The 25,856-nt window shown below is 48.6% G+C and overlaps 1 protein-coding gene and 1 non-coding gene across 2 annotated transcripts; both read right to left on the bottom strand.

Annotated features, from left to right (window-relative positions):
- Nucleotides 1-8,268: 8,268 nt before the first annotated feature.
- MIR7407-1 (microRNA mir-7407-1) lies at nt 8,269-8,351 on the bottom strand. The gene has a single exon (NR_130413.1). It is a non-coding gene; the product is annotated as a microRNA mir-7407-1 (primary transcript).
- A 1,104-nt stretch (nt 8,352-9,455) lies between these two features.
- On the bottom strand, nt 9,456-25,640 carry GLYATL3 (glycine-N-acyltransferase like 3). Its single transcript, XM_029072284.2, has 8 exons — nt 25,067-25,640; nt 23,868-23,991; nt 21,956-22,033; nt 19,922-20,028; nt 16,661-16,768; nt 14,023-14,149; nt 11,677-11,803; nt 9,456-10,223 (listed from the first exon to the last, which is right to left on the bottom strand). The coding sequence occupies exons 4-8, from the start codon at nt 19,997-19,999 to the stop codon at nt 9,797-9,799; spliced, it is 867 nt and encodes a 288-aa protein (XP_028928117.1). The 5' UTR covers nt 20,000-20,028; nt 21,956-22,033; nt 23,868-23,991; nt 25,067-25,640; the 3' UTR covers nt 9,456-9,796.
- Nucleotides 25,641-25,856: the final 216 nt, after the last annotated feature.

Raw genomic sequence — 25,856 nt, 5'->3', positions numbered from 1 at the left:
TGCAGGTGCTGGACTAGATTAAGAATCATTCCAATTGGATTTTATTGGCGATTATTTTAGTTGGTGTAAAAGCATTGACTTAATTAGCATAACTGACTATAGGGAACTTCTTGATTTTTTTCCCAGACGTTTGGCTTTGTTCTTCTTCTTTCATCATCTGAGTTAAATATATATCAGCGCTCATTGTCCTTTGTATTTGAAGAGGAGATTGCTGTTTATAATTACTGAAGATACCAAGGTGTTGGGTGAATCATTCTCCTTTGTTTTCTCGTCTGGAGGAAAAGGTTACAGTTCCTGCCCCCTTTCCCATCTATCAGATTCTCTGACAAGACCTAACTCAGACTGCAGGAAAGTGTTGCAATTTTGTTTTCCTTGATCATCTGTTGACTCTGTTTTTGAGCCTTACTTTTATGTCAAGACCTTTAGGTAATGCAGCACTGACATTTCTGGAACAGATGGACTTTCAAATAGACTAAAAAAACTTGGTTGTAGTAATAATAATAACAGTGGTATTTGTTAAGCTCTTATTATGTGCCAGGCACTGTACTAAGTGCTGGGGCGGATACAAGCAAATCAAGCTGGACGCAGTTCCTGTCCCCCCCCACCGGGGCTCACGGTCTCAATCCCCATTTTACGCGTGAGGCACAGAGAAGTGGAGTGACTTGCCCAAGGCCCCACAGCAGACAGGTGGAAGAGCTGGGATTAGAACCCATTATCTTCTGACTCCCAGGCCCTTCATCTATCCACTACACCATACTATTTCTCTTCTAGAATGGTAGGATTTATTTTAAGAATATATTCATTTTTACTCTCCTCTCTGTTCATTTAGAAATGTACTTTATCCCTCTCAACCGCTTTTTTATTCCCTTCTAAGAATTATCTTCATGGCTCCCTGGATTATTCGCCACTACCTAATATTAATAAATTGTGTGTGAAGTTTATGAAATATCTGTTATTTATAGCGATGGAGGGGAGGGAGATCTTTAAATCCTGAAAGCACTCAGATAAGGGTGGATGCTGAATTATCACTACTACTATTAATTACTATAACCATACTTGGAACTTCAAAGGGTTGGGATTTCCTCAGCCTTCTGAGAGGATCCAGGCGCAAAATTAATTCATCTCTTCTCCCCAACAGGAATTCAAGCTGATTCGCTTAGAGAAAAGGCCTTCGGCCAAAGGGGAACTCCGAACCCTTTCGGGAGGGAAGACCATGCAATTCCTTCTCTGGGGAGAGCTGATTCCCTCAGCTATCTCTGACAGATCACTCTGCCTCTGCTGCTGTTTTCTTATCCGGAAAAGGGTGCGCTTCTCCTGGCCTGCTGGACTGCTGATCGGGGATGAGAAATCAACAATGAGTAAAACCCTCTGTAAAACAGAGACTTGACATACAGGAAGCAGCGTGGCTCAGTGGAAAGAGCCCGGGCTTGGGAGTCGGAGATCGTGGGCTCGAATCCCGGCTCTGCCGCTTGGCAGCTGTGTGACGGTGGGCAAGTGGCTTCACTTCTCTGTGCCTCAGTTGCCTCATCTGTAAAATGGCGATTAAGCCTGTGAGCCTCACGTGGGACGACCCGATGACCCCGTATCTAACCCGGCCCTCGGAACAGCGCCCTGCACATAGTAAGCGCTTGATAAATACCAACATTATTATTATCCGTCAGCGATGGCGTCATCAATATCATACTCCACTATCAGTATTACACTCCACAGTATTACATTTACCTTTCCTTATTTGGTCACAGTGAAAAAGACTTTTCTCAAGATCCGTTCCCTTGATTCAACGCTCAACCTGCCTGTGGCATGCAGTGACTCATACCTGAGAATTTCTAAAATCCCACCAAAAGCAGTCTGGCCTCGGCCTTTTATCTGACCGTAGATTCCTTCGGAGCGGCACATCACTATTAGGATCATTATTATAATTATCATTATTACCACCAATAACACCATTAACGTTATTACTCTCCTCATAGGGAAGAAAAAGTCACAGTCATTAGGGCCTGTGACTTTTCTGCTAATAGTTCTTCGCCCGCCTCCCCTGCTTCGCTCCCCTCTGAGGTTTTCTGACTTGTGTGTTGGAGGGAGAGACACTGGAACAAAACTGGACTCCCACTTGCCTTCTCCATTCTCCCAGAAGCGGTGAATTGAATGGCATTCGTGATTAAACACAGATGAGTTATGCAAATCTGCCCCCAGAAAGATCGAAACACTTGGAAAGCCCATTCCTTCCTTTCGGGCTGGAGGGTTCCACTCGGGAAGCAACGTGGCTTAGTGGAAAGAGCCCGGGCTTGGGAGTCAGAGGTCGTGGGTTCGAATTCCGGCTCTGCCATTTGTCTGTTGTGTGACCTTGGGCAAGTTACTTCACTTCTCTGAGCCTCAGTTCCCTCATCTGTAAAATGGGGATGAAGACTGTGAGCCCCATGTGGGACAAGCTGATTACCTTGTATCTACCCCAGCCCTTAGTGCTTGGCACATAGGAAGCGCTTAACAAATACAAATACCATTATTATTATCAATCAGTCAATCAATGGTATTTACTGAATGTTTACAGCGCACAGAGTAATAATAATAATGGTGGTATTTGTTAAGTGCTTACTATGTGCAAAACACTGTTCTAAACACTGGGGGGGGATACAAGTTGATCAGGTTGTCCCACGTAGGGCTCACAGTCTTCATCCCCATTTTACAGATGAGGTAACTGAGGCACAGAGAAGTTAAGTGACTTGCCCACAGTCACACACCTGTACTAAGCGCTTGGGAGAGTACAGTGCAATAGAATTAGCATCAGCGTGGCTTAGTGGAAAGAGCCCGGGCTTGGGAGTCAGAGGACTCTGCCACTTGTCTGCTGTGTGACCTTGGGCAAGCCACTTAACTTCTCTAAGCCTCAGTTACCTCACCTGTAAAATGGGGATTAAGACTGTGAGCCCCACGTGGGACAACCTGATTACCTTGTATCTACCTCAGCGCTTAGAACAGTGCTTGGCACAGAGTCAGCGCTTAACAAATACCATAATGATTATTATTATGAGCTTACAGTCTAGAGGCGGAGATAGACATGTAGCCTTTCCCCAAAGAGTATTTTACTCCCACCCAGACTGCTCAACAGAAGGAACTGATCTAAATAGCAGTTTTTTTAATTCACAGAAGCCAATGTATTGAGAAGCAACGTGGCCTAACGGAAAGAGCACGGGGCCGGGAGACAGAAAGACCTGGGTTCTAATCCCCGCTCTGCCACTTGACTGCTGGTGAGCTGGGGCAAGTTACTTCACTTCTCTGTGCCTCAGTTATCTCATCTGTAAAATGGGGATTAAGACTATGAGCCCCACGTGGGACAGGGACTGGATCCAACCTGATTAGGTTGTATCTACTTCGGGATTTAGAACAGTGCCTGGCACATGGTAAGCACTTAACAAATACCATTTGAAAAAAATTAACGACTCCCTGCCTTAAATTCATAAGGTCAGTGAGAATGATCTGAACAGAGGTATTTTGGTGCCAAGCAAGTAGAGATGCCCAACCCAGTCAGTAAAGGATTTAGCCATAAAACTCACTGTGGGCAGGGAATAAGTCTGTTTATTGTTCTACTCTACTCTTCCGAGTGCTCTGTAACACAGGAAGTGCTCAATAAATACAAGTGAATGAAATGCGATTGAATGAATGAAAAGGAAACAAAAGAAGTATAAGTGATTTTACTGGAGGCAATTTTCTATATCCCTTAACAAATTCCACCTCCTCAATTCAACCGTCTCTTTAATACCTGAGAAACGACTCGAGGAGCAACAGGGCCCAGTGGAAAGAGCACGGACGTGGGAGTCAGAGGATCTGGGTTGTCTGCTGTGCGATCGCGGGTCAGTCACTTAGCTTCTCGGGGCCTCAGTTACCTCACCTGTAAAATGGGGATTAAGAGCCCCACGTTGGACGTGGACTGTGTTCAACCTGATTAACCGGTAAATACCTCAGTCTTCAGTACAGCGCCTGGTACATAGTAAGCACTTAGATACCACTTGGGAAAAAACTAGAATTTTCAACATTGAAATAATCAATCCATTTCTTCTAAAACATGGGAATTACATTCTCAAAAAAATCTCACGTTAAGGTAAACTGAAGGGGCAGTACTTACAGAGTCCGATCCTGCAGGCTTGCACACGAGTCATTCCTTCTGTCGCGGAGACATCCCGTAACCCAGTGGGCTTGCATTGACCGGCAAACTTTCCCTAACTGCACTGTAACCGATATAGCCTAAATTCTGTCAGCACTAAATATCCTCTCGACATAAAGCACATCCAGAAGGCATCCCTTTGGATTTATCCTGGGCTTAAGAGGAGGTGTTCATCTGGGAGCATTCTCCATGGAGAGGAATGATGCCTCTTGAACTTTTTTCTTCTAATTTCCCTCAGGATTTCTTCCTCTGTCTCCTCTTCCTCTAACGCAAAGTAGCAAAGGAACTGAGAAGATGTTTCAAGAGAAGAGCAGGAGGAAAAGGAATTTGTAAACCTATAGTCCTGTCTTCCCTTTCCTTCCCTTCCCTCTTTGTCCTTCTGATAAAATCACAGCTTCTTTCTGTGTTTGAGGCTGCACAGATAGAAGCCTCTGTCCCTTTCAGTGCTAGTTTGTAAGCCTCGAGAGTGAGGGAGAAGACTGATTAAGAAGATATATGCAGAAAAAACAGAGGAAAACAAACAAGCTTCTTCATTCAGGCTCCTTCAGGGGAGCAATGTGGCCTAGAGGGACAAGAGCACAGGCTTTGGATTCAGATGACATGGGTTCTAATCCTTGGCAGCCGTGTGACTGTGGGCGAGTCACTTCACTTCTCTGTGCCTCAGTTTCCCTCATCTGTAAAATGGGGATTAACTGTGAGCCTCACGTGGGACCACCTGATGACCCCGTATCTCCCCCAGCGCTTAGAACAGTGCTCGGCGCATAGCGAGCACTTAACAAATACCAACATTATTAATCCTGTCTTTGCCACTTGCCTGTTGTGTGACCACGGGCAAGTCACTTGATTTCTCGGGGCCTCAGTTTCTTCATCTGTAAAATAGGGAATTCAATAGCTGTCTTTCTCCTAAGTCTGTGAGCTTCCTGTGGGGCAGGGACCTGATTGTTGCATCAATCCCAGCACTTAGAACAGTGCTCGACACATAAGAAGCACTTAACAAATACCATAGTAATTATTATTATTGTTCCAAAAAAACTCCCAGTTGATCCTAACTGATTAATCTCATTTTGGAAACAACTTTCTCCCCTTTCCATTCACATATAGGACTTGGATCCACAGCACTCTGAGAACGCTTCTCCCTGAAGAGATCTTCCTCCTTAAAGTCCTCTAAATTTTATCCTTCTCTTCCTCCCTGGAGGACAGCCATTTTTTAGATTTGGCTAGGAATCGGAGGCCAGTGCCTTTTAGAGAGCTAAAATATCCTCTTTTCTCTGAGTTCATCGTTCCTCGGAACCTTCACCGCTTCCTTCTCTCCAGGGGGAGAAAGCAAACCGCCTCAAACCCAGAGCTCAGAAGTGGAGTCAGAGTCTCTCCCTTAGTTCGGAATGAGTTTCCCCTGGGGTGAGCTTTGAATGCGGCGAGAGCAACGGTGATTCCTCATCTAGTTCCACCGACTCCCTGTGGCTTCAGGGGCTCCCCGTTCCCCATAAGTCCGGAAAGTAACAGCCGTCATGGAACGTTCTTCCGTTTTGGTGGTCATCTGCCCTCTCTTCCACGCCGTCTGCAGGATCTCCTGCTTCACCTGGTAGTCGACGACCCGGACGAGCAGGGAGCGGGGTGGGCCTGGGGGTTTTCGTGGCAAGTCTCTGGGGGTCCTTCCAGGGAGAGCGTCCAGACCGTGATCTGACTGAAGTTCCTCTCTCAGCAGGAAAGGATGAGGGCGGTGCAGGCACGGCTTCGGTTCTTCCGCCTCGTCGGGCCCATCAAGCCCCCCGTTCTCTCTTTCCCCAGAGTCCTCGTGGAGCCCTTGCCGCCTCTCTGGGTCAAGAAGGAAAAGCACTTTATCTCTGACCCTGCGGTGAGGCTCCATGCTTCCTCCTCTCCGGCCCGCTGCGGCCTCTCCCTCTCCCCCGGATCCCGTTTACTTCACCGTGCCGAATCCAGTTGCCCGAAGGCAAGAGGTAGTCTCGTGCCTCGGCTTGTCTCGAAATCCTACTCAGCCGGGCTGTGCTTCCACCTCATTCCTTGTCAGTCTTTTAGGTGAATCAGCAGGGCTTCTCTCATTCTGCATTCCTTACCTACATGCTGGTTTCCCTTCCTGGTTTCCCTTATCGATCCATTTCCTGGGATTTAGACTGAAGTCGTCACCGATGGGGTTGGGGATCTCGTCTGCTCTATTTTTCTTCCTGGCTCTCCCTCTTGCTGCGGAACGGTGTTTTCCCCACGAGGGCCTCAGAGTTCTTCTTTGTAGAATCAGGATGAAGACAACAGGCCCCTTGCCTCGGAGGAATGTGGATGAAGATTCCCAACGTAATTGCCGGTGTGTGTTTGGAAAGCCTCAGAGATAGGCCCTGTGTAAACACAAGGGCTGCCACGCTTTTTCTCTGACACAAAACCATCACTGGGTTTGTCGTATGCTCCCAGCTGCCAAGCGGGAGCAGCTTTCCCTAGCGGATAGAGCCCGGGCCTGGGAGTCAGAAGGACCTGGGTTCTAGTCCCAGCTCTGCCCCTTGTCTGCTGTGGGACCTGGGACAAGTCACTTAACTTCTCTGTGCCTCGGTCTCCTCATCTGTAAAATGGGGATTATGACTGTCAGCCCCATCTGGGACACGGACCGTGTCCAGACCGATTACCTTGTATCCACCCCAGCGCTCAGAACGGTGCCTGGCACATAATAAGGGCTTAACAAATACCAAAAAAAAGTACAAGGGCTCTTCACACAGTAAATGCTCATAAAATACTGATGATGACGGTAATAAAAAATTAACAACGACCTGTTGTAGCGGTAATAATAGTATTTATTAAGTGCTTACTATAAGCAAAGCATCGTACGAAGCACTGGGAAAGAAGTACACAGATAATAACAACAATTTTTGTGGAGCTGTGGTGCTTGTTAAGCACTTACTATGTGCCCAGGACTGTGCTAGGATACCAAAGAGTCAGATTAGACACACTCTCCGTTTCACACGGGATTCACAGTAGGTAGGTGGGACGACGGGTATTTAATCACCATTTGATAGATGAGGAAACTGAGGCTTCGACATGGAGCCTCCGTCCCGGCCCGCCTCGCCTCATCCCAGCAGGACAGAGAAAAGCGGCCGCAACACGAGTCGCCCCCTCAAAACTTCGGGAAGACTACGGCAGTGGCTGCCGCTGCAGGGGTCCCGGTGGTCGCGACGGTGACTGTGCCCTGAGCTGTGAGGAGCCCGAAATTCTGTTCCTCTAGACACAGTACTTAATTTCTACCAGGGCTTCTCTTCGGGCGCTTAGCACAACATCCCGAACAGAGGAAGTGTTCAATAAATGCTACTACTACTACTATACTACTGCTACTACTAGAAAACTGGCCAGAGTAAGGAAATTAGGAAGTCCATTAAAGCAGGTCAGGTGCAAATAGAATATTAAGCAGACTCAAAAAGAAATAAGAGGAGCAAATTACGGGATTTCAAAACTAATAACTAAGTTTCTTCGATATCTCAAAGGTCAGAAATGGATCCAAGAGTTAGCGGGGGCCTCTGAACGATCACGGAGGAGACGTAGCAGTGAAGAGAGAGAGATAGCGGAGAGACAACGAATTATTTTGCTTGGCCTCTACTGAAGATGGCTGGTCTTGCCCTTGATTACATTAGAGCCAGCCCTATGCGAATACCATCGGTTGACCGATTGACACGTGACCCTGGGCACTATTCATTCAACAGTATTTATTGAGCGCTTACTATGTGCAGAGCACTGTACTAAGCGCTCGGAATGGACAAATCGGCAACAGATGGTCCCTGCCCATTGACGGGCTCACTTTCAAACCTGGCAGATGGGTAGATGAACCAATGGCTTGACTCATTTGGCTTTGCTAATAAAAATAAATAATAACTGTGGTATTTGTTTACTGCTTACTCTATCTCAAGCACCGTACTAAGTGCTGGGGGAGACACAAAATTCATTCATTCGCTCAATAGTATTTATTGAGCGCTTGCTATGTGCAGAGCGCTGGACTAAGCTCTTGGAATGGACAAATCAGCAACAGATAATGAGGTCCCACAGAGGGTTCAAGGAGAACAGATAGCGAGTCCCCATTGTGCAGCTGAGGGAACTGAGGCCAAGAGAAGTGAAGTGACCCGCCCAAATTCACAGAGCAGAGAACCCGTGGAGCCGGAATTAGAACCCGGGTCCTCCGGCTCCCACGCCTATGCTCTTGTCACTAAGCGGTGCTGCTTCTCTTTTCAAGTCGGCCCCTGCCTTCACCCAGTGCCCCTCCCACCTCATCACTCACCACCATACTGCCTGCAATCTAGACTGTAAGCTCGTTGCGGGCAGGGAATCCATCCGCTACCTTGTTATATTTTACTCTCCCAAGTGCCGAGGACAGTGCTCCGCACACGGTAAACTCTCAATAAATACAGTTGACCGACAGTCTCCTGACATACCATCAGAGACCACCCTACTCATTTTGCCCTGACTCCCGGGGCGGAGGGGTTGAGGGATGAAGAGGCGAGGGAAACTGAGTCATCGCTTTTTGCAATCATCTGGTCTGAGTTCCCCCAACTTCTCTGGGTTAGGGGAGGGAAGATCCGGGGGGAGAAGGAGATAATGAGACAGCGACGATGCTGAGACAGGTAAGAGATGGACAAGGAGAGACGAAACGAGGGAGTCTATCAACTCTGTCGTACTGTACGCTCCCAAAGCATTCAGTACAGTGCTTGGCACACAGAACATGCTCAATAAGTGCCAGTGACTGATTGAAAAAGCAGAGAAATTTCCTTTTAACCCTATTCCTGTCTGTCTCTCTCTCTTTCTGATACTCATACCCTCTGCTCTCTCATGAGGCCCTCTCTCTGTCTCTCCATGAGTCTTCATTTCTATCTTGTCGCCTGTCACTTCCTTCCTTCTTTTTCCCCTGCTGCCAGAGAAACGATCCCTCTCCAAGAACACGGTTTTCCCTTAAATGGCGAAAGGTGAGGACAGTTCTCTAAGATGGCCGGGAAAGGCAAAAGGCAAAAGGCTTTCAGCTGGCAAAAGGCACCGGGAAAGAGCCAAATGTCGTTGGTACATCCATTCGTTCAATCTTATTTATTGAGCACTTACCGTGTGCAAAGCAATGCACTGAGCGCTTTGGAGAGTACAGTAAGCGCGCCGGATAGAGCACGGGACCGGGGATCCGAAGGTCACGGGTTCTAATTCCTTTTCCACCACCTGTCTGTTGTGTGGCCTTCTCTGAGACTCAGTTACCTCATCTGAGGATTGAGACTTCGAGCCCCTTGTGGGACAGGGACTGCGGTCAACCCGGTTCGCTTCTATCCTCCCCAACGCTTAGTACGGTGCCCGGCACAAAGTAAGTGCTTAACAAATACCATTATTAATAAAACAATAAGCAGACGCATCTCCTGACCACACCGAGCTCACCAGCCGAGTCGAAGGTCTACAGTTCCCAGGAATTGAAGGCGATACGGAATACATCAGCAGGGGCTAGTCCAAGTTATCCCCGGGGGCTCATTTGATTGTTCCCAGGTTGGGAGCGCGGACAATCTATCGATCGACCGTATCTATCCGGCGCTTACTGTGTGCCAAGCACTGTACTAAGTGCCGTACCGAGGGACAGGCTTTCGGGGTCTGACAGGAGGGTGAGGCCACGGAAAAACTCCATCCGGACTACAGGCGGGCCGGAACAGAGAAAACCGCGGGGGTGAGGATGATCCTGTAAAAACAGCAGGGCAAAAACTTGACATCCAAGGTCTTCAGGAGGGCGATGGACGGCACGTTGTCTTCGAAGACGTTGCCCTGAATGGGGAAGCCCCTGCTCCGTAACTTCCTGGCCAGCGTGGTGGACACGAGGCGGCCGTAACCCCTCTTGCGGTGCTCCGGCAAGGTGTAACTGTGACACATGGTGGAAAACTGGTCCGAGAGGGCCCAGGAGACCGGCTTCCCATCGTCTCCCAGGACGCACACGCTGGGGAAGTGGCGGACCAGCTCGGCGAGGTATCTGAGGCACAGCTCGTTCCCGCCCCGGGACCAGGTGCCGTTGAGCAAGTCGGCGTCGGCCGGACTCAGGGAAGACAGGCGCAGGGCGGGGTTGGTTCTAGGAGAAGACGGGTGAAAGGTTAACGGCATCACAACGGCGAGGAGCAGCGTGGCCTAGTGGACACGGGAGTGGGAAGGAACTGGGTTCTAATGCCGGCTCCAACCTTCGTCTGCTGGGTGACCTTGGTCACTTCTCCGGGCCTCCGTTTCCTCAACGGCAAAATGGGGATTCAATTGCTATTTATCATCTTACTCTGACTGGGAACCTCAAGTGGGACAGGGACTGTGTCACCACGCTGATTAACTCGAATTTACCTCACTGCTTAAAATAGTGCTTGACACGTAGTAAGCCCTTAACAAATACAATTTTTAAAAAATCACAGGATGGGGGTCAACTGGTCCACCTCCCTTGACACCCCCAAATCTTATTCTTGACTTTCCTACTTGCAGCTCCTTGCTCACGCCCTATCCCCTTAAAATCTGCCCGATCAAAACCCTACTGAAAAATCTACCCCTCCAGGAGGTATTCCCTAACTCATTTCCACATTCTGATTCTAATAATGATAACAATGATGGTATATGCTGAGCGCTTACTGTGTGCAAGCACTGTTCTAAGCGCTGGGGTAGATAGAAAAGCAGTTTGTCCCACGTTTGGACTCACAGTCTTAATCTCCATTTTATAGATGAGGTAACTGAGGCGCAGAGAAGTGAAGTGACTTGCCCACAGTCACACAGCTGACAGGCGGCGGAGCCGGGATTAGAACCCACGACCTCTGACTCCCAAGCCCGGGCTCTTTCCACGAAGCCAAGCTGCTCTTCTCATCCTTCAATCCTTACATGTTTACTTCACTTACCAATTCAGTTTCCTCAGCTGTAAAGTGGAGATCCAGTACCTGTTCTCAGAGAAGCAGCGTGGCACAGTGGAAAGAGCCCGGGCTTGGGAGTCAGAGGTCGTGGGTTCGAATCCCGGCTCCGCCGCCTGTCAGCTGTGTGACCGTGGGCAAGTCACTTCACTTCTCTGTGCCCCAGTTACCTCATCGGTAAAATGGGGAATAAGATTGTGAGCCCTATGGGGAACAGGAATTGTGTCCAACCCGATCTGTTTGTACCTCCCCTAGCGCTTAGTACGGTGCCTGGCACATCGTAAGCGCTTAGCAAATACCATAATTATTACAAAGTGCAGGAATAGATACAAATTAACCAGGATGGACAGAATCCATGTGCTACATGGGACTCCTAGTCTTAATCCCATTTTACAGATGAGGCAACTGAGGCACAGAGAAGGTAAGCAACTTGCCCAAGGTCACACCCCTGACCAGTGGCAGAGCCAGGATTAGAACCCAGGCCCTTCTGACTCCCAGGCCTGGGCTTTTTCCACTAGGGCACGCTGCTTCCTAGAAGAAGACTTAAGTCCCCACATCACCAGCCCAGAATGTCTTGGGGAGCAAACCCAGTCCAAAGCCCAAAAAGCTGAATTAACTTACCGAGCCCAGAAAACTGAATTAACTTACCGAAGCGGTACGTCTGGGATGAGCTTCGAGTCAGGAAACTGAACTGCTTTGAAAGAGAACAGTTGTGTTTCAAACTGCTTAGAGGTGGCCACCGCCTTGGCGATGTCATATAATCCATCCTGGAGCCCTTAGTTTAGAAAGAGATCAAGAAAAAGTGGGTTTCATTTGAAAAGGCAGAGGGGAAGTGGAAAGTTCAGATCTGCTTGGGAATTCAATTCATCTTGGACTGGGAAAGTGAAGTCTTTGGGCTGGAAGGGCCGATAGTCAATCAGTTGATCAGTGATATTTATTTTGCACCTTCGGAGTGCACGATCCTGTACTAAGTCCTTGGGAGAGCTCCGCCGAAAGCAAAAAAGACATCTTTCCTTCCCTCAAGGGATTTTTTTTTTAACAGTATTTGTTTAGACGTATAATCTAATGCGGGAGGGGAACAGAAACAAAGTATTTACTAATACAGGAAGTAGGAGGATAAACAAGGATACGCCATCAAGTCGCATGAATATGTCAGGCTATAACAGCTAATTAATAATTGGATGTACAGTTGAATAGAGATGCATTACTATGCACAGTGGCGAGGTTAAGGAAAAATATCTAAGCGTTGTCGGGTCGATACGAAGTGGGGTGTTAGAGGAGGCGGCATTCGCAGAGGGTTTTGAAAATAGGACAGCTGGGGTTTGGTAGATTTGAAGGTAAGGAAGCTCCAGGCAGGGGAAGCAGCGGGAGCAAAGATGAGGAAATGGGAGAATCCGGAGTGGAATACAACTAGAAGGTGAACTTGCAAGGGACAGAATGTGAGCCCTTTCAAACCATTCTCCTGCCTCCAGGCAGCTGATGGCAGCTAATAATTATAGCATCTGTTAAGCACTTACTATGTGCCAAGCATGGTACTAAGCACTGAGGTAGATACAAGACCATCAGACATCACAGAGGGTGCGCAGTCTACGTAGGAGCAAGAACAGGCATTGAATACTGAATCCCCGTTTTGCAGCTGAAGCAACTGGGGCACAGGGAAGTAAAGCGACTTGCCCAAGGTCCCACAGCGGGGGTAAGTAGTGCAGCCAGGATTAGAACCCAGGTCCTCGGACCCTCAGGCTTGTGCTCATCCTACTAGGCCACCTGCTTTTCTTAGATAATCCAGTCCCAATCTCCTGGAAAGGAAATCCTACAATGTCCATTTCGAAGTTTAATAAAACCCTAGAGTACTAGGAAGGGTGGCTTAGACCAAGACATATTGGCGGTCACGATGGAGTCAAGAAATTCTTGCCGTGAGAACTGGTAGTTTTGCTCTACATTCTCCCCGCTGAAGTGGCAGTGGAGGAGAGTCATGGTGGGCCTGCCCAACTCTCACGTCTCACTGTAACCAGGATGCTTTTGCTCCCTTAAAACATCCATCCAGAATGGCAGCTCGGTCGGTTTGTATCAAGGAAGTCATTTTCACCTATCTGGCTAAAGAAACCTGCAATTATTTCCCAGTAAATGCATGCCAGCGCGTCGACTCAAAACACACTGCCCAGTCAGTGAATATGCAGTTCAGATCTGCTACGGTGATCCGTTGGAATAAGACCGTTTGAAACCATTTTGGTTTTGTTCCTCTTTAATCCTCTGGGCTTAGAAATAGGAGCTACAGGCAACCTTCCAGCCCTTTCAGGCAACTTTCTTTCCTGGTCTTATACCGTGCCCATTTAAACTTTTCCTCTCTTCTCCCAAGTATTTCTCTCCAGAGGAAGTGCTAGTCTTAAGAACCCCCTCAATAAGCTTTGGTTACAGAGCCAGTAGTTTCAAAGAAAACTCTCCATGGAATCGACTCGGTTAACAAAAGAAACTCATAAATTAAAGTTCTCCTTTTCCCACGAAGGTGTGCCTGTAAGCAGAAATCTGGGAATGGCTATTGGCTATATGAGAAGGCGGAAAGAGTAGTTTAATGCTAGGAGAAGCAGATTTACACTTTTTTTTGGTATTCGTTAAGCAGCTACCGTGTGCTAGGCACCGTACTAAGCTCCGGGGGTAGATACAAGCTCGGTACGAAGCTCTGGGGTAGATATTATCAGTACTATTATTACTATTCAAGAAAATCAGATTGGACACAATCCCCGTCCCCCATTGAGCTCCCAGTTTTAATCCCCGTTTTACAGAGGAGGTAACTGAGGCCCAGAGAAACTGAATGACTTGCCCAAGGTCAGGCAGAAGACAAACGATGGAGCTGGGATTAGAACCCAGGTCCTTCTGACTCCCAGGACAGTTGAGTAGGGGTTGCTTCCCCTATGATCCTCTTTGAAAGCTTGAAAAAAAGATCAAGCAAGAGAATTTTCTATAAAGCCTATCACTATGTCTACTTCTGGGATTCACCTTGAATCTGAAAGACTTGCTCCCAGTTGAAGATGTTCGGATCCTTTAACATTTCCTGATAAGTCCCGGCATCCTTGTAGAAGACAGCATAGGCATTGGTGTAATGATCTAAATCGTCGGACTTGGCCTGGAGAAAGCAAAAAAATATGTCACATCTCAAAATATCCATCCGGAGAGGGAAAGCCAAGTCTAGCCTTCGGGGCTGTCCCGATTTGAGTTCCTCTGTTTAGGACTCCATGTTAATAATAATAATAATAACGTTGGTATCTGTTAAGCGCTTACTATGTGCCGAGCACTGTTCTAAGCGCTGGGGTAGACACAGGGGAATCAGGTGTCCCTCGTGGGGCTCACAGTCTTAATCCTCATTTTACAGATGAGGGAACTGAGGCACCGAGAAGTTAAGTGACTTGCCCAAAGTCACCCAGCTGACAAGCGGCCGAGCCGGGATTCGAACCCATGATCTCTGACTCCAAAGCCCGTGCTCTTTCCACCGAGCCACGCTGCTTCTCGACCAACTGACTCACGGTACCTAGGTCTCGTCTATTTCACCGTGGACCCCTTGTCCACATCCTACCTCAAGCTTCAAGGCTCTCCATCACCTCGCCCCTTCCTACCTCTCCTCCCTTCTCTCTTTCCACCCCCCACCCCGCACCCTCCGCCGCCCACCTCCTCACCGTCCCCCGTTCTCATCTATCTCGCCAACGACCCCCGGGCCACGTCCTCCCGCGGTCCTGGAAACGCCCTCCCTCCTCACCTCCCCCAAACTGATTCTCTTCCCCTCTTCAAAACCCTACTTAAAGCTCACCTCCTCCGAGAGGCCTTCCCAGACTGAGCTCCCCTTTTCCCTCTGCTCCCTCTACCTCCCCTCACCTCTCCGCAGCTAAACCCTCTTCTCCCCCCTTTCTCTCTGCTCCTCCCCTTCTCCTTTCCCACCCCCTCAGTACCACACTCGTCCGCCCAACTGTATATATCTTCATTACCCTATTTATTTTGTTAATGAGATGTACATCGCCCTGATTCTATTTATTTGCTATTGTTTTCATGAGATGTTCTTCCCCTCGATTCTATTGATTGCCACTGTTCTCGTCCGTCCGTCTCCCCCGATTAGACCGTGGGCCCGTCGAAGGGCAGGGACCGTCTCTATCTGTTACCGAGTTGTACATTCCAAGCGCTTAGTACAGTGCTCTGCACATAGTAAGCGCTCAATAAATACTATTGAATGAATGAATACCTCGGGCCTGGAACTCCTTCTCCATTCATCACTGACAGAGGATCACACTCCCCACATTTGGAGCCTTAATAAAAATCACTTCCAGTCCAAGAGGCTTTCCCTCCTAAGCCCTCATTTTCCCTAGTCCCTCTCCTTTTTGCATCATCCTGTTTCGTATCCTCTATTCATTCATTCAATCACATTTATTGAGCGTTTACTGAGGGTAGAGCACTGCACGAAGTGCTTGGGAGAGTACAACATTCACCCCACCCTCAGTCCCACTGCAATTATGTGTATATATATATATATATATATATCCGTAATTTATTTTAATGTCTGTTTCCCTCTGTAGACAGTATGCTCCCTGTGGGCAGGGACCGTTTCCACTAACTCTATGTACTATTATATTGTACTCTCCCGTGTGCTTAGTACAGTGTTCTGCGTACAGTAAGAATGAATGAATAAAAGAATGAAAAAGGTTGGACACAGTCCCCGTCCCACGTGGGGCTCACACTCTTAAATCCCCATCTGACAGATGAGATAACTGAAGCCCAGAGAAGCGAAGCAACCTGCCCGGAGTGATACAGCAGACGGAGCCGGGATTAGAACCCCGATCCTTCCGACCCCCCGACCCGTGCTCTATCCATGAAGCCACGCCAACTGACGATCGCAAAACTCAGTCTGGCCTCACCGGCACACAGTGTCAAAGCCAGGGTGGCACGACTTCAAAGCGCAGTGTCGAAAAGCCACTAGCTGCATCAGATCTTCGCAACTTAACCCCGGTGGCATTGCCTCCCTCCCGGACAGAGGGCGGGAAACGCGTCTACCAGCTCCATTGCGCTGTCCTCTCCCCAGAGCTAAAACGGTGCTCTGCGTATAGTAGGCGCTCAATAAATACGATCGAGCACTTGGTACGGTGCTCTGCACAGAGTAAGCGCTCCGTAAATACGATGGATCGACAGAGAAGAGTTCGGGCCTGGCCTCTCTGGGCGCCGGGGTAGATATAAGCTAATCAGAACGGTCCCAGTCCCTGTCCCCCTTGGAGCTCACGGTTTAAGTAGGAGGGAGTAGGACGGGGTAACGGAGCCACAGAGAAGTTAGGTGACTGGCCCTAGGTCACACGTCAGAGCGGTGCTAGAGCCGGAATCGGAACCCAGGTCTTCTGACCCCCAAGCCCGGGTTCTTCCCACTGGTCCACGCTGCTTCATCCCAGTATGACACAAGAAACAAAGGATTTATGAGTCCTTCTAACTCCGTTAGTGCGAGTGAGTCAGTATCTAAGCTTTAATTTCTCGCGTCATACTGGGATGAAGTATCGAAGGCGGTTTGCTCTATTGAATGCCTGACGTGTTTGTAACAAGCCGTTCACTCCCCCGTTGGTCGATCACCAATAAAGAATCCGAAGTCCCTCTTGGGATCAGCACGTACCTGTCTCTGACGCCGGGTGACAACCGCTCTGAAGTCCGGCCACGAATCCACCACCACTTCCTTCTGAAAAGGGTTTCCGCGGTTTATGATCATCACTGCTCCGTACACCTGAGTCGGGAGAATCAGAGAGATCAGAGGAGAGGGGATGTACTTGTTGGCAACCCACGGAACGTGGCCCAGTAGAGAGAGCAAGGGTCTGGGAGTCAGAAGGACCTGGGTTCTCATCCCGGGTCCGCTGTCTGACCTCGGGGAAGTCGCTTCACGTTTCTGCGCCTCCGTTACTTCCTCTGTGAAGGGGGGAATTGAACCAGTGAGCCCCATGTGGGACATGGACTGTGTCCAACCTGATTAGCTTCTATCAACGCCAGCGCTTAGTATAGTGTCTGGCACATAGTAAGCACTTAACAAACGCCCTTATTAAAAAAAAAAAAAATCCAAGGGGTCAAGGGGGTGGAATGATTATACATTCGTGTCTTAGTGAGCAGCCTACCTTCCATCGCAGACGTAAATCAGCCCTTTCCCCATCCTGGCCACCAGCCCAAGGCACATCTCCCAGCTCCCTATCCTAAAGTCCCCTAAACAAATTATTAGTAGTAGTAGTAATAATAATAATGGTATGGGTTAAGCGATTACTGTGTGTCAAGTGATTAGCGTGTGTACTAAACACTGGGGCAGATGCAAGATAATCAGATCAGACACACCAAGTACCTGCTGTGTGACCTAGGGAAAGTCACTTAGCTCTCTGTGCCTCAGTTCCCTCAGCTGCAAAGCGGGGAATCGAAATCAGTTGTCCCCGTGAGCCCCATCTGGGACCCGATTATTCTCCGCCTACCCCAGTGCTTAGTGCAGTGCTCGGCACGCAGTAAGCGCTGAACAGATACCAAACTAATTTGATCTATTATTTTGTCTAGCATCGGCCTCCACACGTCTTACAACTGCCAGCCCGAGAGGTTCCTTCTCGTGGGGGATCTTCCTTTATTAGTGCCCGGTCACGGCAGGGAGAAAGGTAAGGTTTTGGGGTGTTTAATTTGGCCTTGTCTAACTTCCCTCTTGTCTTATTTTCCTACCATAGATTCCTCACCTCCTAACACACCTTTCTCATATCCTCAGAGCAGCTTAAAACTCTCATCCACCAATCTTCCGTCTCTCTCGTTCATCACCCTCTTCCAGTTCTACCTCTGGCAGGAAGGTTTCTCAGGCTAGCGAGAACGGCGAGGCATCAAAAATTCTCAGCCACAGGATGCTTGGAAGGGAGGCAGGTGAATATTTAGGTTTGGGGAGCAGAGAGAGTGATAGAAACAGGAGGCTTCACTGGGTAACTCCGGTGACATAAATCCCCTCTGGGAAATTCCCTTCAGCCCCCGTGGATGCCCCAGACGAGGCCTTTCAGGCAGCCGCACTTAACACCAAATAAAGGTGTCAGGGAGTCGGGCCATGATCCCTGTCACACCGTTCTTGTCGTGAACTAAAAACAAGGAGAGGTTGGAAGAATTAGGGTTGGAGAAATAAAGCTGCGCGTTACATAGAGCTCTCCTCAAATTCATGAAGCGTTCTCACCAAAAGGTACCCCGTTTTTGCTCCAAAAAAAGAATGAACTTCAATTTCATGCCAAACTGGTTGAGAAAGAAGAGGGAAGGATTTACCCCGAGAAGCACACGACAGTGGGGCGACCTTTTTTTTACGGCGTTTATGAGCTTACTATGTAGCAGGCACCGTACTAAGCACCGGGGTAGATACAAGCTAATCAGGTTGGACACGGTCCTTGTCCCGTATGGAGCTCACAGTCTCAATCCCCATCTTACAGAAGAGGTAACTGAGGACCAGAGGAAGGGAAGTAACTTGCCCAAAGTCACACGGCAGACGAGTGGCGGAATCAGGATTAGAACCCAGGTCCCTCCGACTCCCAGGTCCGGGCTCTAGACGCTAGGTCCAGGAAACGGCTGCCTCACGGAGAAAAGCTACCGTTCAGCTCGTTGTGGGCAGGGAATGTGTCCGTTATATCGTGCTCTCAAGTGCTCAGTACCTTTTTCCGCACACGGTAAGCGCTCGATAAATACGACTGAGGACTGGGGAGACGTCCCGAGGTTCGGCGGCGGCTCAGGAGCCGGGAGGGGGGCGGGGGCATTCAGGTCAACTCAACGGAAAGGCGATAGTCCCGGAAGAAAAGGCCTTTCTGCTCGATTTTAATAGACAATAGAGCGAGTGCCAGCCCTTAATCTGCTCAGCCCGGAACACCGCCAGGTGGTTATAACAGCGTGGGCAGTTTGGGGTCACGTCGCCTTCCCGTAACCACCCCGCCCGCCCCCAACTGGAACCAGTCGTGTGGCCGAGGGAAGCAGAGAGGCCTAGTGGGAAGAGCGTGGACCTGGGCGTCGGAAGGACCCGAATTCTGATCCTGCCTCCGCCACCGTCTGCTGTGTGACCTTGGGTAAATCACTTCACTTCTCCGGCCCTCGGTCACCTCGTCTATAAAACAGGGATTAAGACCGTGAGCCCCTTGTGGGACACGCACTGTGACCGAACCGACTACCTTGTATCTGCCCCAGGGCTTAGAACGGTGATGGGCACAAAGTAGGCACTTAACAAATGTCATTAAAAAAAAAAAAGGAAGTCAGAGTCCTAGGACCTAGCACCCTCCAGCCAGACTTGTAAGTAAGCTCCTTGGGGACAGGGGATATTTCTACCATTAATTGAATTGTATTTTTTGAGCGCTCACCACAGTAAAGCCCTCTCTGAGCCCTCTCTTCCCCCCTTTCCCTCCGCTCCTCCCCCTCCCCCGTCCCATCCCCTCGGCACCGTACTCGTCCGCTCAACTGTATATATCTTCACTACCCTATTTATTTTGTTAATGAGATGTACATCGCCTTGATTCTCTTTATTTGCTATTGTTTTAACGAGATGTTCATCCCCTCGATTCTACTGATTGCCATTGCTCTCGTCCGCCCGCCTCCCCCGATTAGACCGTAGGCCCGTCGAAGGGCAGGGACCGTCTCTATCTGTTATCGACTTGTCCATTCCAAACGCTTCGTACAGTGCTCCGCACATAGTGAGCGCTCAATAAATACTATCGAATGAATGACTGAATGAATAAAGCACTTTACTAAGCTCTTGGGAGAGTACAATATACCACTAAACAGACATTCCCTCCCCACAAGGAGCTTACGCTCTACAGTCTACCAACTCTGTTGTACTGTAGTCTCCTAAGCGCTTCATACAGTGTTCTGCACCCGGTAAGCGCTCAATAAATAGGACTGACATTACCTTGAGGGATTTGGGTAAGCTCTCCTTCAACATCTTCTCCAGCATCCATAGCTTGTTGGAGCATTTCAGCACCTGCATCTTCTCCCCGAGGCCTGGCAAGCCTCAGCCTAGGCGGGAAGAGAAACGAGTTGGGTTCTTGCGCACTTAGGCTATGCCACTTGATCTCAGAAGCTGTTCCACTTTAACCCACAGGTCTCGCTCATGCTCATTTTTTTTTTTTGGATAACCCCGAGACCTGTCAGTAAATATTTAACCTACTCTCCTGTGCTTACTCCTTAAAAAAAAATCCCTCCGGATTCTCCTTAATTTTACCTCATACCCACTCGAAGTCTCCAGTGACCTCCTTTGGACTTAATCTACCGGGATCTCCTCTATCCTAATTATCTTTGTCCTTTCAGATACTTTAATAATGATAATAATAGTAATGTTGGCATTTGTTAAGCGCTTACTATGTGCAGAGGACTGTTCTAAGCGCCGGGGTAGACACAGGGGAATCAGGTTGTCCCACGTGGGGCTCACAGTCGTCATCCCCATTTTACAGATGAGGTCACTGGGGCACAGAGAAGTTAAGTGACTCGCCCACGGTCCCGCAGCTAAGCGGCAGAGCCGGCATTCGAACCCATGATCTCTGACTCCAAAGCCCGTGCTCTTTCCACTCAGCCACGCTAGTGGTATTTATTGAGCGCCCTTTGTGTGCAAAAAACTGAACTGAGCACCTGAGAGTACGCAACAGGGTTAGTAGACGTGATTCTTGCCCTCAAGAAGCTCTAATACATTGGCTCTCTTCTCCCTGTTACTCCCTCCTCCCTGTGCTGGGTGGCTCAGTGGATCCCGGCTCTGCTGCTGGTCAGCTGTGTGACCTTGGGCAAGTCACTGAACTTCTCTGTGCCTCAGTTACCTCATCTGTCAGATGGGGATTAAAACTGTGAGCCCCCCCGTGGGACTACCCGATCACCTTGTATCCCCCAGCGCTTAGAACAGTGCTTTGCACATAGTAAGCGCTTAACAAATACCACAAGTGATTTATTTTTTATATGGCATGGACCTGGGAGTCAGAAGGACCTGGGTTCCAATTCCCTCTCCGCCACTTGTCTGCCGTGTGGCCTTGGGCAAGCTACTTCACCTCTCTGTGCCTCAGTTACCTTATCTGTGAAATGGGGATTAAGACTGTGAACCCCATGCGGGACAGGGACTGGATCCAACTTGATTCGTTCATTCATTCAACAGTATTTATTGAGCGCTTACTATGTGCGGAGCACTGTACGAAGCGCTTGGAACGTACAAATCGGTAACAGATAGAGACGGTCCCTGCCCTTTGACGGGCTTACGGTCTAATCGGGGACTTGATAATAATAATGATAATAATGTTGGTATTTGTTAAGCGCTTACTATGTGCAGAGCACCGTTCTAAGCGCTGGGGTAGACACAGGGGAATCGGGTTGTCCCACGTGGGGCTCACAGTTAATCCCCATTTTCCAGATGAGGGAACTGAGGCACAGAGAAGTTCAGTGACTCGCCCACAGTCACACAGCTGACAAGTGGCAGAGCCGGGAGTCGAACTCATGACCTCTGACTCCGAAGCCCAGGCTCTTTTCCACTGAGCCACGCTGCTGCTGGTATGCACCCAAGCGCTTAGTATAGTGACTGGCACCTAGTATACGCTTAACCAATATCACAGTTATGATTATTATCATTACGAATAACCTAAAATTATTGTTGATAATAATGATTATGAAGTATAATCTGCAGCTTTCCCTCTGGTTCCTGTCAACCTCTAAGTGCAAACTATTTTACCTCTTGGGATGATTCAATTATCGCACTTGAAAATTCGGATTAAAAAATTAGACCTTTTCCTACATCAACTGTGGAAGAGAGAGCGACGGGACTTTCGTTTTGCTCTCGTGTCGCTCTCTAAACCTAAGCCGTTCTAACAGCCGAGGACCACTTTATCCTTCTTGCTCTCCTCCTCCGCTCACTCCCGGTCCCACGGTGAGCAGATAACCAAGTATTAAGTTTTCCTAGGTGAATTCATACCTGATGTGGAAATTTCAGCCAGAAGTTGGGATCCCCTGGACCGAGGAGCGGCGGCAAATATATCGTCCGGTGAGTCTTCTGCGGAAAGGTGAGGAAGAGAGAGCCGAGTAGATCTCGGTGCTTACTACTCTAATTGGTCTTTCAGGAGGAGGGAGGAATGAGGAAAGCTCCCACCGACAAAGAAGGAGGGCCGCCTGATTAATAAGGAAAGGGTGAAAAGGCCCATTTAAGAGGATAAAAACATTTCCTGCTGATAGTGAAAATCAGTCTACACCTTCTTGATTGCCTCGGTAACCCTTCCGTCCCTGGAGGTGAGCATTTTTCTTCTCCCTCAGTCTTTGTCTCCCTGCTGAAACCCAAGTTACTGAAGGATTATCCATTTCCTTTTAACACCACGATTCTCTGGGCAGAGAACGGAGGAGAAGCGAGAGGGTTAGGAAGAGAGAAGGGGAAAGTAGTTTTAAAGAGAAGCATTCATTCAATAGTATTTACTGAGCGCTTCCTATGTGCAGAGCACTGGACTAAGCGCTTGGAACGGACAAGTCGGTAACAGATAGAGACGGTCCCTGCCCCTTGACGGGCGCACGGTCTAATCGGGGGAGACGGACGGACGAGAACAATGGCAATAAATAGAATCGAGGGGATGAACATCTCATTAAAACAATAGCAAGTAAATAGAATCAAGCCGCGTGGCCTAGTGGGAGGAGCACAGACCTGGGAGTCAGAAGGACCTCGGTTCTAATTCCGGCCCCATCACTCGTCTCTGTGTGTCCTTGGGCAAATCACTTCGCTTCTCTGGACCTCAGTCACCTCACCTGTGAAACCGGGACTAATACCGTGAGCGCCATGCGGGGCGGGGGCTGTGTCCAACCTGCCAACCTGATTAGCTTGTACTGCCCCAGTGCTTAAAACGGTGCTTGAAGTATATTAAGCGCTCAACAAATACCACAAACCACCCCCTCCCCCTCCAAAAAACCCTAAACTCTGCAGTTGGCAAGGGAAAATCTGTATTTCTCTCTCCTTGCACGGCACGTCGCCAGTTAAACCGTTGAGAGATCTCGAAGGGACAATGAAATTGCCTCAATTCCCAGAGACAGTCTCGGGGGGGGGAGTCATGTTTACCGAGGGCTTTCGATGCCATCCTTTCAGCCCAGGGCAAAAAATGGGGAGGTTTGGGATTTTCTTGCGAGCAAGGAAATATACCGGCATCCTCTGGAGCTCTCGCTCCCAAGTGCTGACCATAAAACAACAACAACAAAAAAACCCTTAGTCTTTTTTTTTTATGGTATAAAATAATACCTCTTGGGATGACTCATCTATCCCACTTGAAAATGCGAATTAAAATCAGACCTTCTCCTACATCAACTGTGGAAGAGAGAGCGACGGGACTTTCGTTTTGCTCTCGTGTCTCTCTCTAAACCTGAGCCGTTCTCACAGCTGAGGACCACTTTATCCTTCCTGCTTTCCTTCTCCGCTCACTCCCGGTCCCACGGTGAGCAGATAACCAAGTATTAACTTTTCCTAGGTAAATTCACACCTGATGTGGAAATTTCAGCCAGACGTTGGGCTGAACTTCTTTAACCCACAGGTTTTGTCAAGCACTTACTATGTGCCAGGCATTTTATTAATCACAGTCTCGGTCCTCATTTTACCTAGGCGGCAACTGAGGTCCGGAGAAGGGACTTGCCCAAGATGGCACAGCAGAGTGGCGGAGCCAGGATTAGAACCCAGGTCCTTCTCAGTCCCAGGCCCGTGCGCTATCCACCAGGCAACAGCGCTTCTCTCGTCTTGCCGTTCCCTCTTCTCTGTCCCAGCTCCAGGTTGCAGCCCAGTTGACTTTCTCCCCCTTCCTCCTTACGCAGGTGATTCAATCGATTAATCGATCCACCGGAAGTACTTACTGCAAGCTTACCACGAGCAGAGTAGTCTTTTTCTCCTGGGACTGAGCAATCAAGGGTTGTCTCTAGGAAGACACTGGATCAGCGTTAGCACCAGATTGAGCTTCCAGATTTAATTGATACATTTTTCACATCTGGCTGAATGATACAATAACCTAGGTTCAGTTCCAAGGTCCTGACTGGTGAACCCTAACCCTTTGTCTCTCGAGCCCGCTTTTACACAGACACGGCAGATCCATACAACGACGAGATTTCCTCTTTTTACCCACATTGTACATTATTATTGTAATTGTTTAGTACTTATTATGCGCCAAACACTCATCTGAGCCCTAAGCTCTGCTCCTCGTGAGGTTCACGGTCTTAGAAGCGGGGAGAGCGGGCGTCGACTCTCCTTTCTACAGATGAGGAAACCGAGGTACGGAGAGGTTGGGACGTATCCAAGGTCACGCAGCGGGCAACTGGAAGAGCCCACTGCAGAGCGGCACGGCCTAGTGGAAAGAGCATAGGCCTGGGAGTAAGAAGATCTGGGTTCTAATCCCAGACCCACCAGTTGTCTGCTGTGCGACTTTGGGCAAGTCACTTTCCTTCTCGGTGCCTCCGTTCCTTCATCTGTAAAATGAGGATTATATGTTCTTCTCTCTGATTTAGATTGTGAGCCCCACGTGGACTACGGGTCACGTCCAACTCATCTTTTATCGAACCCAGCGCTTAGTTCGGTGCTGGCACATAGTAAGCACTCAACAAGTACCATTTAAAAGAAAAAAAGATATAAAAGTTAGAACCTAAGTCCTCTGATGCCTCCCAGGCCGGTCTTTTCCCACTAGGCCACGTTGCTTGTCAATTAAATCCACATCCCCAAAATGATCAATCCAGATAATTAGGCTTGAAACCATGTACAGCCATGTGGGACCGGGACCGTGTACGACCTGATTATCTTGTATCAACCCCGATGCTTAGTACAGGGTTTGGCACGTCAGTTGGTGCTCAACGAATACCATTCCAAACGTTCCCTATTTCTCAAACAGCACTGCGTCCAAAATGTGTAACGGAGGCACAGCGGAAAGACCGAGGGCCTGAGAGACCGAGGGTGAGTCACTTAACTTTTCCGAGCCTCGGTTTCAAGTGTAAAATGGGGATAGAATAGATCGTGAGCCCGTTATGGGACAGAGACTGCGTCCGATCTCATCACCTCGCGTCTTACCCCAGCACTTACCACACGGTCGGCTGATCTTCTATTTACAAGGGATGGATGATATGAAAATTAAAATATTCACACCCCTTCTCACTTTTCCCTTCCTTCATCGGAAAAGGATAGCTCATCTCAAATCCCGTGATATTTCACCGACGCCGAATCATAGGAGCAGGGTCCAGCTACTGGTTAAGTCCTCTGAAATGATTGGGCCAAATTCTGCAAAGGCAGCCATAGCAACTGTTCCAAGGCTTCTAATCTCTGAGGTATTACAGGAAAGAGTACATTAATGATCACTGCTTGCTTCATTTACTGTTTGCTTCTAACCAGTAAACAAGATTATGGTGGGTCTGTGCCAGGATAGATGTCAGCTAAGCGATAATTTCAACAGAGGGTGCATATATTCAGCTGAGAAGCAAATTAACGTGTGAAAACCTATACCCAGAAAATGTCGGATGCCAACGGGGAATTGAGTAACTTGTTTTCTTTCCTACTGCCGATCGGGCTACCGACGAGGTAACACGAGAAGCGTCCCGAGCCTTTGTTTAGGCAATAATAATAGCTAGATCCTTCACGAAGAAAACCCACCTAATCAAAATACTTTCTGTCCCAGGTGCAAATAGGTTCCTTTTACAGCAAATGGTTGATTCCCACCATTTCATCATATAATAAGAATTTTGCTCTGGCCTGCCCATTTTTACGGATGCCCTTTAATTTAATAAATCAGATATTGTGTCTTCTACATTTGCTGGTGTACAAAACAAGAGGTTTCTACATTGGGAAAATATTTTATTTCATAACATCCTAAAGAGGC

This window comes from Ornithorhynchus anatinus, chromosome 9 (genome assembly GCF_004115215.2).
Source record: "Ornithorhynchus anatinus isolate Pmale09 chromosome 9, mOrnAna1.pri.v4, whole genome shotgun sequence".
Classification (NCBI taxonomy): Eukaryota; Metazoa; Chordata; class Mammalia; order Monotremata; family Ornithorhynchidae; genus Ornithorhynchus; species Ornithorhynchus anatinus.
Note: the sequence above shows the minus strand (reverse complement) of the source record. Positions and strands in the feature narration are given on the sequence as shown.

Excerpts from the sequence above, each read along its gene's own strand:
- GLYATL3 (XM_029072284.2), bottom strand. The coding sequence starts at position 19,999 with ATGCAGGTGCTGAAATGCTCCAACAAGCTATGGATGCTGGAGAAGATG. Across the intron at positions 11,804-14,022 it reads GCAAGTCTTTCAGATTCAAG|GGCTCCAGGATGGATTATAT; the intron begins GTGAATCCCAGA and ends TTCTAAACTAAG. Across the intron at positions 10,224-11,676 it reads ATCCCAGACGTACCGCTTCG|AACCAACCCCGCCCTGCGCC; the intron begins GTAAGTTAATTC and ends GTCTTCTCCTAG.